Genomic DNA, 15,925 nt, shown 5'->3' on the forward strand with positions numbered 1-15,925 from the left:
CGTCCTCTCTACATCTCGTCCTCTACATCTCGTCCTCTACATCTCGTCCTCTCTACATCTCGTCCTCTACATCTCGTCCTCTCTACATCTCGTCCTCTACATCTCGTCCTCTACATCTCGTCCTCTCTACATCTCGTCCTCTACATCTCGTCCTCTACATCTCGTCCTCTACATCTCGTCCTCTCTACATCTCGTCCTCTACATCTCGTCCTCTCTGCATCTCGTCCTCTCTGCATCTCGTCCTCTACATCTCGTCCTCCGTGCATCTCGTCCTCTACATCTCGTCCTCTACATCTCGTCCTCTCTGCATCTCGTCCTCTCTACATCTCATCCTCCCTGCGTCTCGTCCTCTCTACATCTCGTCCTCTCTGCATCTCGTCCTCTCTGCATCTCGTCCTCTCTGCATCTCGTCCTCTACATCTCGTCCTCCGTGCATCTCGTCCTCTACATCTCGTCCTCTACATCTTGTCCTCTCTACATCTCGTCCTCTCTACATCTCGTCCTCTACATCTCGTCCTCTACATCTCGTCCTCTCTACATCTCGTCCTCTACATCTCGTCCTCTACATCTCGTCCTCTCTACATCTCGTCCTCTACATCTCGTCCTCTCTGCATCTCGTCCTCTCTGCATCTCGTCCTCTACATCTCGTCCTCCGTGCATCTCGTCCTCTACATCTCGTCCTCTACATCTTGTCCTCTACATCTCGTCCTCTCTACATCTCGTCCTCTACATCTCGTCCTCTCTACATCTCGTCCTCTACATCTCGTCCTCTCTACATCTCGTCCTCTACATCTCGTCCTCTCTACATCTCGTCCTCTACATCTCGTCCTCTCTACATCTCGTCCTCTACATCTCGTCCTCTACATCTCGTCCTCTACATCTCGTCCTCTACATCTCGTCCTCTCTACATCTCGTCCTCTCCATCTCGTCCTCTCCATCTCGTCCTCTACATCTCGTCCTCTACATCTCGTCCTCTCTACATCTCGTCCTCTACATCTCGTCCTCTACATCTCGTCCTCTACATCTCGTCCTCTACATCTCGTCCTCTCTACATCTCGTCCTCTCTACATCTCGTCCTCCACATCTCGTCCTCTACATCTCGTCCTCTCTACATCTCGTCCTCCACATCTCGTCCTCTACATCTCGTCCTCTCTACATCTCGTCCTCCCTACATCTCGTCCTCTCTCGTCCTCTCCATCTCGTCCTCCCTACATCTCGTCCTCTACATCTCGTCCTCTCTCATCCTCTCTACATCTCGTCCTCCCTACATCTCGTCCTCTCAATCTCGTCCTCTACATCTCGTCCTCTCTCATCCTCTCCATCTCGTCCTCTCCATCTCGTCCTCTCTCGTCCTCTACATCTTGTCCTCCCTACATCTTGTCCTCTACATCTCGTCCTCTACATCTCGTCCTCCCTACATCTCGTCCTCTACATCTCGTCCTCCCTACATCTCGTCCTCTCTCGTCCTCTCCATCTCGTCCTCCCTACATCTCGTACTCTCTCGTCCTCTACATCTCGTCCTCTCTCATCCCCTCTACATCTCGTCCTCCCTACATCTCGTCCTCTCCATCTCGTCCTCTACATCTCGTCCTCTCTCGTCCTCTCCATCTCGTCCTCTCTACATCTCGTCCTCTACATCTCGTCCTCTACATCTCGTCCTCTCCATCTCGTCCTCTACATCTCGTCCTCTCTCGTCCTCTCCGTCTCGTCCTCTCTACATCTCGTCCTCTACATCTCGTCCTCTACATCTCGTCATCTCTCGTCCTCTCCATCTCGTCCTCTCTCGTCCTCTACATCTCGTCCTCCCTACATCTCGTCCTCTCTCATCCTCTCTACATCTCGTCCTCTACATCTCGTCCTCTACATCTCGTCCTCTACATCTCGTCCTCTCCATCTCGTCCTCTCCATCTTGTCCTCTACATCTCGTCCTCTACATCTCGTCCTCTACATCTCGTCCTCTCTCGTCCTCTCCATCTCGTCCTCTCTCGTCCTCTACATCTCGTCCTCTCTCATCCTCTCTACATCTCGTCCTCCCTACATCTCGTCCTCTACATCTCGTCCTCTACATCTCGTCCTCTCCATCTCGTCCTCTCCATCTCGTCCTCTACATCTTGTCCTCTACATCTCGTCCTCTCTCGTCCTCTCCACCTCGTCCTCTACATCTCGTCCTCTCTCGTCCTCTCCATCTCGTCCTCTCCATCTCGTCCTCTCCATCTCGTCCTCTACATCTCATCCTCTACATCTCGTCCTCTACATCTCGTCCTCTCTACATCTTGTCCTCTCTACATCTCGTCCTCTCTACATCTCGTCCTCTCTACATCTTGTCCTCTCTACATCTCATCCTCCCTGCGTCTCGTCCTCTCTGCATCTCGTCCTCTCTACATCTCGTCCTCTCTACATCTCGTCCTCTCTACATCTCGTCCTCTCTACATCTCGTCCTCTCTACATCCTGTCCTCTCTGCATGTCATCTTCTACATCTCGTCCTCTCCATCTCGTCCTCCCTGCACGTCGTCCCCAGCAGTCTGATGTGTGTCTGTCCCGTCCTGCACAGATCCAGGGTCTGGAGTGGATGGTGTCGCTGTACAACAACAACCTGAACGGCATCCTGGCGGACGAGATGGGTCTGGGCAAGACCATCCAGACCATCGCCCTGCTGACCTACCTGATGGAGCACAAGAGGCTGAACGGGCCCTACCTCATCATCGTCCCGCTCTCGTCAGTGCCCCGTCACGTCACGTCGCCACGGCAACCGTTCCAAGCGAAGACGCCACGTTCCTTCTAACTCTGGAACTTGTTCTCTGGGTTCCAGGACTTTGTCCAACTGGGTGTACGAGCTGGACAAGTGGGCGCCGTCCATCGTCAAGATTTCTTACAAGGTGGGAACGTGTACTGGTGGTTGTTGTTGTTGTTGTTGTTGTTGTTTTTTCACGCCCGCCGTGGGTTTTAACCTCCCCGGACGCCTGCAGGGCACCCCGGGTCTTCGCCGGGGACTGGTGCCGCAGCTCCGCAGTGGCAAGTTCAACGTCCTGCTGACCACGTACGAGTACATCATCAAGGACAAACACATCCTGGCCAAGGTAGGCGCCGCTTTGCTTTTCTTTACTTCATTATTTATTTATTTTGTAAAATATATTATTGTGTTTATTGGCTTGTAGCTGGTTTAATTTTTTCCCTTAATTATTTATTTATTTTATTTTGTAAAATATATTACCGTGTTTATTGGCTTGTAGCTGTTTTCATTTTTTCCCTTAATTTTTTTATTTTATTTTGTAAAATATATTACCGTGTTTATTGGGTTGTAGCTGTTTTCATTTTTTTCCTTAATTATTATTATTTTTTATTTTTTTATTGGTAAAATATATTACCATGTTTATTGGCTTGTAGCTGTTTTCATTTTTATCCTTAATTTTTTTTTTTTTATTTTGTAAAATATATTACCGTGTTTATTGGGTTGTAGCTGTTTTCATTTTTTTCCTTAATTTTTTTATTTTATTTTGTAAAATATATTACCGTGTTTATTGGCTTGTAGCTGTTTTCATTTTTTTCCTTAATTATTTATTTATTTTATTTTGTAAAATATATTACCGTGTTTATTGGCTTGTAGCTGTTTTCATTTTTATCCTTAATTTTTTTTTTTTTATTTTGTAAAATATATTACCGTGTTTATTGGGTTGTAGCTGTTTTCATTTTTTTCCTTAATTTTTTTATTTTATTTTGTAAAATATATTACCGTGTTTATTGGCTTGTAGCTGTTTTCATTTTTTCCCTTAATTATTTATTTATTTTATTTTGTAAAATATATTACCGTGTTTATTGGCTTGTAGCTGTTTTCATTTTTTCCCTTCATTATTTATTTATTTTATTTTGTAAAATATATTACCGTGTTTATCCACTAAACTGCCCCGTCAGAGAGCCGGGAAGGAATCTCACCTGCCCTCGTGGAAAAATAATTAAATGAATAAAAGTGTTTGTGGAATAAATATGAATATTTTCCACTGATTTGTGTTAAAGATGCGTTTTCAGTATTTGAAGTGGTTTTTCTCTGCCAGCCGCTCATAAATATGTTAAAAACATGGCAGATAAAGGAAGGAAGCTGAACTCTCTGAGCGGATGGATGGAAAACGTAGAGCGCAGCGCAGTGAGCCGCCACACGAGGGCGCCGCAGCAGGAAGTCATTGGACGATTAGAAAGTGACTTGCTGGTGGAACAGAACTTCTCCTGACCAGCTCCTGTTCTCCGCCTGAGACAGCGGCGGTGCCCGGAGGCGCTCGGAGGTTAGAGCGGGATTGTTGAGTTTCCGGAGACCCGGGGGAGTCTGAGCGAGCGGTCGATCCTTCAAAATAAAGCAGCTGCAGAGCGAAGAGGCGCTCTGCTGTCAGCGGCAGATCACATCCTGGTTTATTCCCAGTTTCTAAATCAGAAATCCCCGAGGTCTCCCGTCGGGGACTCCAAACCCTCGCCAGTTAAAGGAGCCTCGTTAGTTAACGGAGGAGGAGCCTCGTTAGCTAGCGGAGGAGGAGCCTCGTTAGCTAACGGAGGAGGAGCCTCGTAACGAGGCTCCTCCTCCGTTAGCTAACGAGGCTCTTCCTCCGTTAGCTAGCGGAGGAGGAGCCTCGTTAGCTAGCGGAGGAGGAGCCTCGTTAGCTAACGGAGGAGGAGCCTCGTTACTTTGCTTCGAGCCTCTGCTTTATTTTGAAGGATCGACCGCTCGCTCAGACTCCCCCGGGTCTCCGGAAACTCAACAATCCCGCCCTAACCTCCGAGCGCCTCCGGGCACCGCCTCGTTACGAGGCTCCTCCTCCGTTAGCTAACGAGGCTCTTCCTCCGTTAGCTAGCGGAGGAGGAGCCTCGTTAGCTAGCGGAGGAGGAGCCTCGTTAGCTAACGGAGGAGGAGCCTCGTAACGAGGCTCCTCCTCCGTTAGCTAACGAGGCTCTTCCTCCGTTAGCTAGCGGAGGAGGAGCCTCGTTAGCTAGCGGAGGAGGAGCCTCGTTAGCTAACGACTATCTTTGTTGAGTTCCGTCGCTTCGGCTTCAGGATTCAAACACTCGTTGGTCAATTTAGTGTTATTTTTATAGCATCGACAGCTTTTATTGTGGCGACCAGGAAGTGATTCAGTAATCAGTGTGAGTTTCCTCTCTCTCTCTCTCTCTCTCTCCCCCTCCCCCCGCAGATCCGCTGGAAGTACATGATCGTGGACGAGGGCCACCGCATGAAGAACCACCACTGCAAGCTGACCCAGGTGCTGAACACGCACTACGTGGCGCCGCGCCGCCTCCTGCTCACCGGCACGCCGCTGCAGAACAAGCTGCCCGAGCTGTGGGCGCTGCTCAACTTCCTGCTGCCCACCATCTTCAAGAGCTGCAGCACCTTCGAGCAGTGGTTCAACGCCCCGTTCGCCATGACCGGGGAGAGGGTGAGGCCGCGTCTCAATTCTCCCCCTCAGCCCTTCGCCTCACCCCTCCCCCCCCTCTGGAAGGCTCGTCCACGAGGGTCTGAGGGGGGTCGCGCAGTAGCGCTGCCGTATGGAGCTTCCGTGTGTCGTCGTTTGGTTAGAGACGGTGTTTATAACATTTTATTATTACACTGAGGAGTTCCAAAGGGCTAAGGGGTAGGGGGAGGGCTAAGGGGTAGGCGGAGGGCTAAGGGGTAGGCGGAGGGGTAAGGGGTAGGCATAGGGTTTTAGAGGTAGGCGGAGGGCTAAGGGGTAGGCGGAGGGCTAAGGGGTAGGCAGAGGGGGAAGGCGTAGGTGTAGGGCTAAGGGGTAGGCGGAGGGCTAAGGGGTAGGCGGAGGGCTAAGGGGTAGGCGGAGGGCTAAGGGGTAGGCGGAGGGTTAAGGGGTAGGCGGAGGGCTAAGGGGTAGGCGGAGGGCTAAGGGGTAGGCGGAGGGCTAAAGGGGTAGGCGGAGGGCTAAAGGGGTAGGCGGAGGGCTAAGGGGGTAGGCGGAGGGCTAAGGAACCAGGAACCTGGTTCACCTGAACCACATGTTTCTGGTCTGTCGTCCACACCAGAACCTGGTTCACCAGGTCCTGGTTCACCTGGACCACATGTGGTAACATAACACGGTCCTCTCCTGGTCCAGGTGGACCAGGTCCTGGTTCACCTGGACCACATGTGGTAACATAACACGGTCCTCTCCTGGTCCAGGTGGACCAGGTCCTGGTTCACCTGGACCACATGTGGTAACATAACACGGTCCTCTCCTGGTCCAGGTGGACCAGGTCCTGGTTCACCTGGACCACATGTGGTAACATAACACGGTCCTCTCCTGGTCCAGGTGGACCAGGTCCTGGTTCACCTGGACCACATGTGGTAACATAACACGGTCCTCTCCTGGTCCAGGTGGACCTGAACGAGGAGGAAACCATCCTGATCATCCGCCGTCTGCACAAAGTGCTGAGACCCTTCCTGCTGCGCCGGCTGAAGAAGGAGGTGGAGTCCCAGCTGCCGGAGAAGGTGGGCATAGAGCATCTTCCCCCTCTAGTCCAGATTATAGAGCATCTTCCCCCTCTAGTCCAGATTATAGAGCATCTTCCCCCTCTAGTCCAGATTATAGAGCACCTTCCACCTCTAGTCCAGATTATAGAGCATCTTCCTCCTTTAGTCCAGATTTTAGAGCATCTTCCTCCTCTAGTCCAGATTATAGAGCATCTTCCTCCTCTAACACCAGATTATAGAGCATCTTCCCCCTCTAACACCAGATTATAGAGCATCTTCCTCCTCTAACACCAGATTATAGAGCATCTTCCTCCTCTAACACCAGATTATAGAGCATCTTCCCCCTCTAACACCAGATTATAGAGCATCTTCCTCCTCTAACACCAGATTATAGAGCATCTTCCTCCTCTAACACCAGTTTATAGAGCACCTTCCACCTCTAGTCCAGATTATAGAGCACCTTCCTCCTCTAGTCCAGATTATAGAGCATCTTCCTCCTCTAGTCCAGATTGTAGAGCATCTTCCCCCTCTAATCCAGATTGTAGAGCATCTTCCCCCTCTAGTCCAGATTATAGAGCATCTTCCTCCTCTAGTCCAGATTATAGAGCATCTTCCTCCTCTAGTCCAGATTATAGAGCATCTTCCTCCTCTATCATCAGATTATAGAGCATCTTCCTCCTCTAGTCCAGATTGTAGAGCATCTTCCTCCTCTAGTCCAGATTGTAGAGCATCGTCCTCCTCTAGTCCAGATTATAGAGCATCTTCCTCCTCTATCATCAGATTGTAGAGCATCTTCCTCCTCTAGTCCTCTAGTCCAGATTATAGAGCATCTTCCTCCTCTAGTCCAGATTATAGAGCATCTTCGTCCTCTAGTCCAGATTATAGAGCATCTTCCTCCTCTATCATCAGACTATAGAGCATCTTCCTCCTCTGGTCCAGATCATAGAGCATCTTCCCCTCTAGTCCAGATTATAGAGCATCTTCCTCCTCTAGTCCAGATTGTAGAGCATCTCCCTCCTCTAGTCCAGATTATAGAGCATATTCCTCCTCTAACACCAGATTATAGAGCATCTTCCCCCTCTAGTCCAGATTGTAGAGCATCTTCCTCCTCTAGTCCAGATTATAGAGCATCTTCCTCCTCTAGTCCAGATTATAGAGCACCTTTCTCCTCTAGTCCAGATTATAGAGCATCTTCCTCGTCTAGTCCAGATTATAGAGCATCTTCCTCCTCTAGTCCAGATTATAGAGCATCTTCCTCCTCTAACACCAGATCATAGAGCATCTTCCTCATCTGACACCAGATTATAGAGCATCGTCCTCCTCCAACACCAGATTATAGAGCATCTTCCTCCTCTAGCCCAGATTATAGAGCATCGTCCTCCTCTAACACCAGATTATAGAGCATCTTCCGCCTCTAGTCCAGATTATAGAGCATCTTCCTCCTCTAACACCAGATCATAGAGCATCGTCCTCCTCCAACACCAGATTATAGAGCATTTTCCTCCTCTAGCCCAGATTATAGAGCATCTTCCTCCTCTAGCCCAGATTATAGAGCATCTTCCTCCTCTAGTCCAGATTATAGAGCATCTTCCTCCTCTAGTCCAGATTATAGAGCATCTTCCTCCTCTAACACCAGATCATAGAGCATCGTCCTCCTCTAACACCAGATCATAGAGCATCTTCCTCCTCCAACACCAGATTATAGAGCATCTTCCTCCTCTAACACCAGATCATAGAGCATCTTCCTCATCTGACACCAGATTATAGAGCGTCTTCCTCTAACACCAGATTATAGAGCATCTTCCTCCTCTAACACCAGATTATAGAGCATCGTCCTCCTCTAACACCAGATTATAGAGCATCTTCCTCCTCTAACACCAGATTATAGAGCATCTCCCTCCTCTAACACCAGATTATAGAGCATCTTCCTCCTCTAACACCAGATTATAGAGCACCTTCCTCCTCTAACACCAGTTTATAGAGCATCTTCCTCCTCTAACACCAGATTATAGAGCATCTTCCTCCTCTAACATCAGATTATAGAGCATATTCCTCCTCTAACATCAGATTATAGAGCATCTTCCTCCTCTAACACCAGTTTATAGAGCATCTTCCTCCTCTAACACCAGTTTATAGAGCATCTTCCTCCTCTAACACCAGATTATAGAGCATCTTCCTCCTCTAACACCAGATTATAGAGCATCTTCCTCCTCTAACACCAGATTATAGAGCATCTTCCTCTAGCTAACTCTCATCCAGATTCATGTAAAACACAACACAGGTGTTTCCTTCGTTCCCTCATTAATATTTGACGCCTCCCTCCTCTTTAAATCAACACAAAGTAATGTGAGCTGCTGGAATTTACACGATTCTTTTCTTTTGTTAGCTTAAGCGTTAATAAAAGAAGAGCGGTGAGGCTCATATGTCAGGCGCCTGAACGCTCCGGCGGAATAATGAATGCGCGGAACCCTCGGCGGCCCGGGTGTGAATTAATCCGACAGCTCGCAGCCGCGCGAGGAAGAGGAAGCACCCGGAGGACTTAAAGGTTGAACAGGACAAGTTGAAGGAGACGGCTCTGATAGCTTCATGTCACTTTGAACTTTCACTGCTCACGTCCCCCCCCCCCCCCCCCCCCCCTGCCCCCCTGCCCCCCCCCCCCCCCCCCCCCGCGCTGGCAGCCGTCCTGATGTTCTGTTTCTTATCTGTCCATCACGCAGGTGGAGTACGTCGTCAAATGTGACATGTCTGCCATCCAGAAGGTTCTTTACCGCCACATGCAGAAAGGCATCCTGCTCACTGACGGCTCCGAGAAGGACAAGAAGGTGAATGTTTAACCCCCCCCTCCCCTCCCCCCCCCCCCCCCCCCCCCCCGTCATGTCTGTCAGCAAGATTCTCCCATTCTGTCACGTCGTCGCTCCGTGTGTGTGGAGAATAATTTAAAAAGACTGATTCTGGGGTGTAAAGGTAAATATTGTGTGAAGACACTTCAGTGCCAGAATCCAGGAAACTGAGTCGCAGTGGAAAATAAGGGCCTTGAACCACCTCTGGAGAACCTCTGTGTAGCCTTGAACACTCTCCGGGGTGCCTTGAATTCCTTCTGTGTAGCCTTGAACACCCTCCAGGGAGCCTTGAACTCCTTCTGAGTGGCCTTGAACCACCTCTGGAGAACCTCTGTGTAGCCTTGAACACTCTCCGGGGTGCCTTGAATTCCTTCTGAGTGGCCTTGAACACCCTCCGGGTAGCCTTGAACTCCTTCTGAGTGGCCTTGAACCACCTCTGGAGAACCTCTGTGTAGCCTTGAACACTCTACGGGGTGCCTTGAATTCCTTCTGAGTGGCCTTGAACACCCTCCGGGTAGCCTTGAACTCCTTCTGAGTGGCCTTGAACACCCTCCAGGTAGCCTTGAACTCCTTCTGAGTGGCCTTGAACCACCTCTGGAGAACCTCTGTGTAGCCTTGAACACTCTCCGGGGTGCCTTGAATTCCTTCTGTGTAGCCTTGAACACCCTCCAGGGAGCCTTGAACTCCTTCTGAGTGGCCTTGAACACCCTCCAGGGAGACTTGAACTCCTTCTGAGTGGCCTTGAACACCCTCCAGGGAGACTTGAACTCCTTCTGAGTGGCCTTGAACACCCTCCAGGTAGCCTTGAACTCCTTCTGAGTGGCCTTGAACACCCTCCAGGGAGACTTGAACTCCTTCTGAGTGGCCTTGAACACCCTCCAGGTAGCCTTGAACTCCTTCTGAGTGGCCTTGAACACCCTCCAGGGAGACTTGAACTCCTTCTGAGTGGCCTTGAACACCCTCCAGGTAGCCTTGAACTCCTTCTGAGTGGCCTTGAACACCCTCCAGGGAGACTTGAACATCCTCTCTTAAGCCTCGGCTGCCCTCTGGGGAGCCTTGAACCCCCTCTGGGGCTCCAAAGAGGGGCTCCAAGGGGGGCTCCAGCGGGGCTCTAAGGGGGGCTCCAAGGGGGATCCAGGGGAGGGGAACCAGAGGGGGGGCTCCAGGGGGACTCCAGCGGGGCTCCAGGTGGGGCTCCGGGGGGGGGGGGTTCCAGCGGGGCTCCCAGGGGGGCACCATGGGGGGATCCAGCGGGGCTCCAGGGGAGATCCAGCGGGGCTCCAGGGGGGGCTCCAGGGGTGCTCCATGGGGGCTCCAGGGGGGCTCCAGGGGGGGCTCCAGGGGGGCTCCAGGGGGGGCACCATGGGGGCTCCAGGGGGGGCTCCAGGGGGGCTCCAGGGGGGGCACCATGGGGGCTCCAGGAGGGGCTCCAGGGGGGGCACCATGGGGGCTCCAGGAGGGGCTCCAGGGGGGCTCCAGGGGGGGCACCATGGGGGCTCCAGGAGGGGCTCCAGCGGGGCTCCAGGGGGGGCTCCAGGGGAGATCCAGCGGGGCTCCAGGGGGGCTCCAGGAGGGGCTCCAGGGGGGCTCCAGCAGGATAAATAAGCCTGTTTATCCCCACAACATCACGCGGTGTAAATGAGCCTGTGTGACGCCGTCCAGGCTGCAGCTGTGAACATTGATTGTTGTTATGAACTTGTCAGGATTATCACCTGACGCCCCCCCATCCATACACCCCCCCCCCCCCCCCCGAACGTCCTCCTCCTCCTCCTCCAGGTGGATGGAGACGCTCTCACAGTCAAACCCTCCTGTTGTTCAGCAGCCAGCTGCTGCCAAAGGCGCCGGAATCTTCTGATTCCAAGTGTCTGATGTCGACGTTCAGTGTTCTCTCCATTCTCCATCCATCCTAATGTGTGTGTGTGTGTGTGTGTGTGTGTGTGTGTGTGTGTGTGTGTGTGTGTGTGTGTGTGTGTGTGTGTGTGTGTGTGTGTGTGTGTGTGTGTGTGTGTGTGTGTGTGTGTGTGTGTGTGTGTGTGTGTGTGTGTGTGTGTGTGTGTGCAGGGCAAAGGAGGGGCGAAGACCCTGATGAACACCATCATGCAGCTGAAGAAGATCTGCAACCACCCCTACATGTTCCAGCACATCGAGGTGAAACCGTCTTCTTTACACTTTGTTCAGACTTCGTACTTGAAGATTTGTGGGTCAGTTCGTCCTATCAACACCTCCAGCAGCACATTATTCCAGATGCTGCACCTGGAGAGGTGTGGGAGACCCCCCCGGGGGTTCCGAGCAGCACTCGGTGGATAGAAGTTAGACGTGGACTCCGGCTGTAGCCGACATTAATCCCGGTTCTTTACTTTTCCCGCTCGGAGCTCTGAGGACCGGCTGGTTTCCTGCAGAATCTCTTGTGAAGGGTTTGATTTTCACTGTAACCTGAGTCTGTACATGTTTTCTGATGCAGGAGTCGTTTGCGGAACACTTGGGCTACCCGAACGGAATCATCAGCGGGTGAGTTCCGACAGTACCCCCTGAAAAAACTGAGCCGTCACTGTGGACTTTATGAAGAGTGAAAGACGAAAGATGCCGTTAGTCTGATGGACTTAGTCTGGCGTTTCTGCATACACCCTTCTAGAACCCATCAGAACAAAGAGGAACGTTCGGCAGTGACGTGGGCGAGCTGCCGGGAAAAATAGGCTTTTTCTTCAGTACTGTTCATAAGAGGCTGGCTAACTCACTGGCCACGCCCCCTCACGGCAGGCCACGCCCCCTCACGGCAGCCCCACCGCTGTGTTTATTCCTCTCCTCCTGTGCCGTCAGAAACATTCCTCTGAACTGTTCCGGTAATAAAAGAGAGAGTTTTTGTCCGTTGGTCCGGTTTCACCTGCAGGAGCTGACGGATCGGGGTGAGGCGTTCAGGTGCATCACGTAAACCCGCACTTTAACGAGCTGGCCTCCGTAGAGAAACCTGTAAAGAACCACATGACGTCCGGCAGCCGGAACATCAAAGCAGACGACGGATTAGTGGATCAGGGACGGGGTCACGTTCTGGGGTTTCAGTCGTTTCCTCTCTTTGCTCGTTGCTCTTTTGTCTCCTGCAGCGGATGAATGAGACGTTAAGTGGTTCGAGGCGCCGTCGATAATGTGCGTCTATGTAGATTAAATCCTTTCGCCCACTGAAAGCCTTGTCTTTCCGCCGCCGACGCCACTCGTTAGTGAAGCACTTGGATGAAGGCGACGTTTGTTCATGTTGGGGGGGGGGGGGGGACGCGGTAGAGTGTTTGGAACACCTCATCCGGTTGGCGTGACGGGCGGAGCGAGCCTGTGTGATCCTTCATGATGATCCCTTGCGAGGATCTCTCGCGATGATCTCTCGCGAGGATCCCTCGTGATGAATTCTCGCGATGATCTCTCGTGAGGATCCCTCGTGATGATCCCTCGCGATGATCTCTCGTGATGATCCCTCGCGATGATCCCCCGTGATGATCCTTAGCGAGGATCCCTCGTGATGATATCTCGTGATGATCTCTCGTGAGGATCCCTCGTGATGATCCCTCGTGATGATCTCTCGTGATGATCTCTCGTGATGATCTCTCGTGAGGATCTCTCGTGAGGATCCCTCGTGAGGATCCCTCGTGATGATCCCTTGCGAGGATCCCTCGTGAAGATCCCTCGTGAGGATCCCTCGTGAGGATCCCTCGTGCCGGCTCCGGCCAGCGCCGCTCCTGGGGGTGAAGCAGGCGACTTCTTCCACCTGCTTCTGCTCACTTAAAACCACTTTTTCGGGACGTCGCGAGCCAACGGCAGGTATCTTTTGTAATTCATTCGTCGCCGACAGTGCCGGGCCTAATACGGTCACTCATGGCCATACGTCCTCCTCGCAAAAATGTCTAATTGTATTTCATTCGTTTCTTATTTAATTTATTTTCCACAGACTAAATCCCATAATTTGACCCCCGAAACACATTTAAAAACTCACCAAATTTGGCAGACTCGTCAAAAGTGTAGCGATTTATATTATCATGTCAAAAAAAAATCCCCACAAAGTCCAAAAAAATGGCTCTCTAGCGCCACCTAGACAAACTAAATCGCCCACCGCGGTCCGTAGGAACGTCGCAGAGCGATGCAGCGAATACGAAACGTGTTCGTCTCGTCGAGACCTTACAACTCACGCGCTCTAACTTTGGCCCTAACTCCCAACGGGAAGTCCACCACTTGCCTTTCAAAGTAAGATTTTCGCCCAAAAAAGGCCCAAACGGAAAATCGAACTAGTTTTTTTCTTGATTCTGTGTGCAGCTTTTCAAACCCCTCCCCCTCCCCCAATTTGGTTTGATGGGTTTCTGTCCCCCCTCCCCCAGTCACGACCTGTACCGGGCGTCCGGGAAGTTCGAGCTCCTGGACCGGATCCTGCCGAAGCTCCACGCCACGGGCCACCGAGTCCTGCTGTTCTGCCAGATGACCACGCTCATGACCATCATGGAGGACTACTTCGGCTACCGCAACTTCCTCTACTTGCGCCTGGACGGTAAAGTCGCGTCGCCAGATTGTTAGCTCTCGCTTGTTGCTAGCGTATCCTGTTAGCTCTCGCTTGTTGCTAGCGTGTCCTGTTAGCTCTCGCTTGTTGCTAGCGTATCCTGTTAGCTCTCGCTTGTTGCTAGCGTATCCTGTTTGCTCTCGCTTGTTTCTAGCATATCCTGTTTGCTCTCGCTTGTTGCTAGCGTATCCTGTTAGCTTTCGCTTGTTGCTAGCGTATCCTGTTAGCTCTCACTTGTTGCTAGCGTGTCCTGTTAGCTCTCGCTTGTTGCTAGAGTATCCTGTTAGCTCTCGCTTGTTGCTAGAGTATCCTGTTAGCTTTCGCTTGTTGCTAGCGTATCCTGTTAGCTCTCGCTTGTTGCTAGCGTATCCTGTTTGCTCTCGCTTGTTGCTAGCGTATCCTGTTTGCTCTCGCTTGTTGCTAGCGTATCCTGTTTGCTCTCGCTTGTTGCTAGCGTATCCTGTTTGCTCTCGCTTGTTGCTAGCGTGTCCTGTTAGCTCTCGCTTGTTGCTAGCGTATCCTGTTTGCTCTCGCTTGTTTCTAGCATATCCTGTTTGCTCTCGCTTGTTGCTAGCGTATCCTGTTAGCTTTCGCTTGTTGCTAGCGTATCCTGTTAGCTCTCGCTTGTTGCTAGCGTATCCTGTTTGCTCTCGCTTGTTTCTAGCATATCCTGTTTGCTCTCGCTTGTTGCTAGCGTATCCTGTTAGCTTTCGCTTGTTGCTAGCGTATCCTGTTAGCTCTCGCTTGTTGCTAGCGTATCCTGTTAGCTTTCGCTTGTTGCTAGCATATCCTGTTAGCTCTCGCTTGTTGCTAGCGTGTCCTGTTAGCTCTCGCTTGTTGCTAGCGTATCCTGGGGTGGGGGGGTGGGGGGTGTCGTGAGCTCATGAGCAAACATCTGCTTCACTCTGAACCTCCAGGCTGGAAAAGAGAAACGAAGCGGCTGAAACAATGTCGCTGGTCAAATTAGTCACTTTTCTTCGTCGTTACGTTTTATTTAGTTATCCATCATTATGTAATCCTTTATCATCCATCCATCATTTCCTTCCTCCATCCATCATCCATCAACTCCTCTCTCCATCCATCATCCATCCATCATCCATCATTTCCTCCCTCCATCCATCATTTCCTCCTCCCTCCATCCATCATCCATCCATCATCCATCATTTCCTCTCTCCATCCATCATTTCCTCCCTCCATCCATCATTTCCTCCCTCCATCCATCATTTCCTCCTCCCTCCATCCATCATCCATCCATCATCCATCATTTCCTCTCTCCATCCATCATTTCCTCCCTCCATCCATCATTTCCTCCCTCCATCCATCATTTCCTCCCTCCATCCATCATTTCCTACATCCATCCATCATTTCCTCCCTCCCTCCATCCATCATCCATCATTTCCTCTCTTCTTCTCTCCATCCATCCATCATTTCCTCCCCCCCTCCCTCCCTCCATCCATCATCCATCATTTCCTCTCTTCTTCTCTCCATCCATCCATCATTTCCTCCCCCCCTCCCTCCCTCCATCCATCATCCATCATTTCCTCTCTTCTTCTCTCCATCCATCCATCATTTCCTCCCTCCCTCCATCCATCATCCATCATTTCCTCTCTTCTTCTCTCCATCCATCCATCATTTCCTCCCTCCATCCATCATCCATCAATTCCTCCATCCATCCATCCATCATCCATCATTTCCTCTCTCCATCCATCCATCCATCATTTCCTCTCTCCATCCATCCATCCATCATTTCGTCTCTCCATCCATCCATCCATCATTTCCTCCCTCCCTCCCTCCCTCCCTCCATCCCTCCATCCATCCATTTATCCGTGAAACTTGATGTGAAACAAACTATATTAGTATTAATTTTAATAGAAGAACAAACATTTTAACTAAAGTAAACATAAACGAGGAACCCCCCCCCCCCCCTGACGTGGCGAGGGCCGTCACGTCTCCCCCACAGTGACGTAGCTCCGTGGTTTCAGGCACCACCAAGGCGGAGGACCGGGCGGCGCTGCTGAAGAAGTTCAACGAGGAAGGTTCTCCGTTCTTCATCTTCCTCCTGAGCACCAGGGCCGGCGGCCTGGGCCTCAACCTGCAGGCCGCCGACACCGTGGTCA

At 51.3% G+C, this 15,925-nt stretch overlaps 1 protein-coding gene across 4 annotated transcripts in view; it reads left to right on the forward strand.

The window, feature by feature from the left end:
* The window catches only part of smarca2 (SWI/SNF related BAF chromatin remodeling complex subunit ATPase 2), a 57,716-nt gene that overhangs the window by 21,879 nt on the left and 19,912 nt on the right, over positions 1 to 15,925 (forward strand). For all 4 annotated transcript variants that reach the window (XM_080498853.1, XM_080498855.1, XM_080498854.1 and 1 more), the window contains 10 exons: positions 2,553 to 2,716; positions 2,811 to 2,877; positions 2,968 to 3,078; positions 5,173 to 5,415; positions 6,342 to 6,455; positions 9,155 to 9,259; positions 11,339 to 11,425; positions 11,739 to 11,785; positions 13,633 to 13,799; positions 15,791 to 15,925. The exon at positions 15,791 to 15,925 is cut by the window's right edge and continues 29 nt beyond it. In XM_080498853.1, the coding sequence (XP_080354979.1) occupies positions 2,553 to 2,716; positions 2,811 to 2,877; positions 2,968 to 3,078; positions 5,173 to 5,415; positions 6,342 to 6,455; positions 9,155 to 9,259; positions 11,339 to 11,425; positions 11,739 to 11,785; positions 13,633 to 13,799; positions 15,791 to 15,925 (1,240 nt within the window). The remainder of the gene's footprint in view (positions 1 to 2,552; positions 2,717 to 2,810; positions 2,878 to 2,967; positions 3,079 to 5,172; positions 5,416 to 6,341; positions 6,456 to 9,154; positions 9,260 to 11,338; positions 11,426 to 11,738; positions 11,786 to 13,632; positions 13,800 to 15,790) is intronic.

Source organism: Blennius ocellaris (assembly GCF_963422515.1).
Source record: "Blennius ocellaris genome assembly, chromosome: 7".
Lineage (NCBI taxonomy): Eukaryota > Metazoa > Chordata > Actinopteri > Blenniiformes > Blenniidae > Blennius > Blennius ocellaris.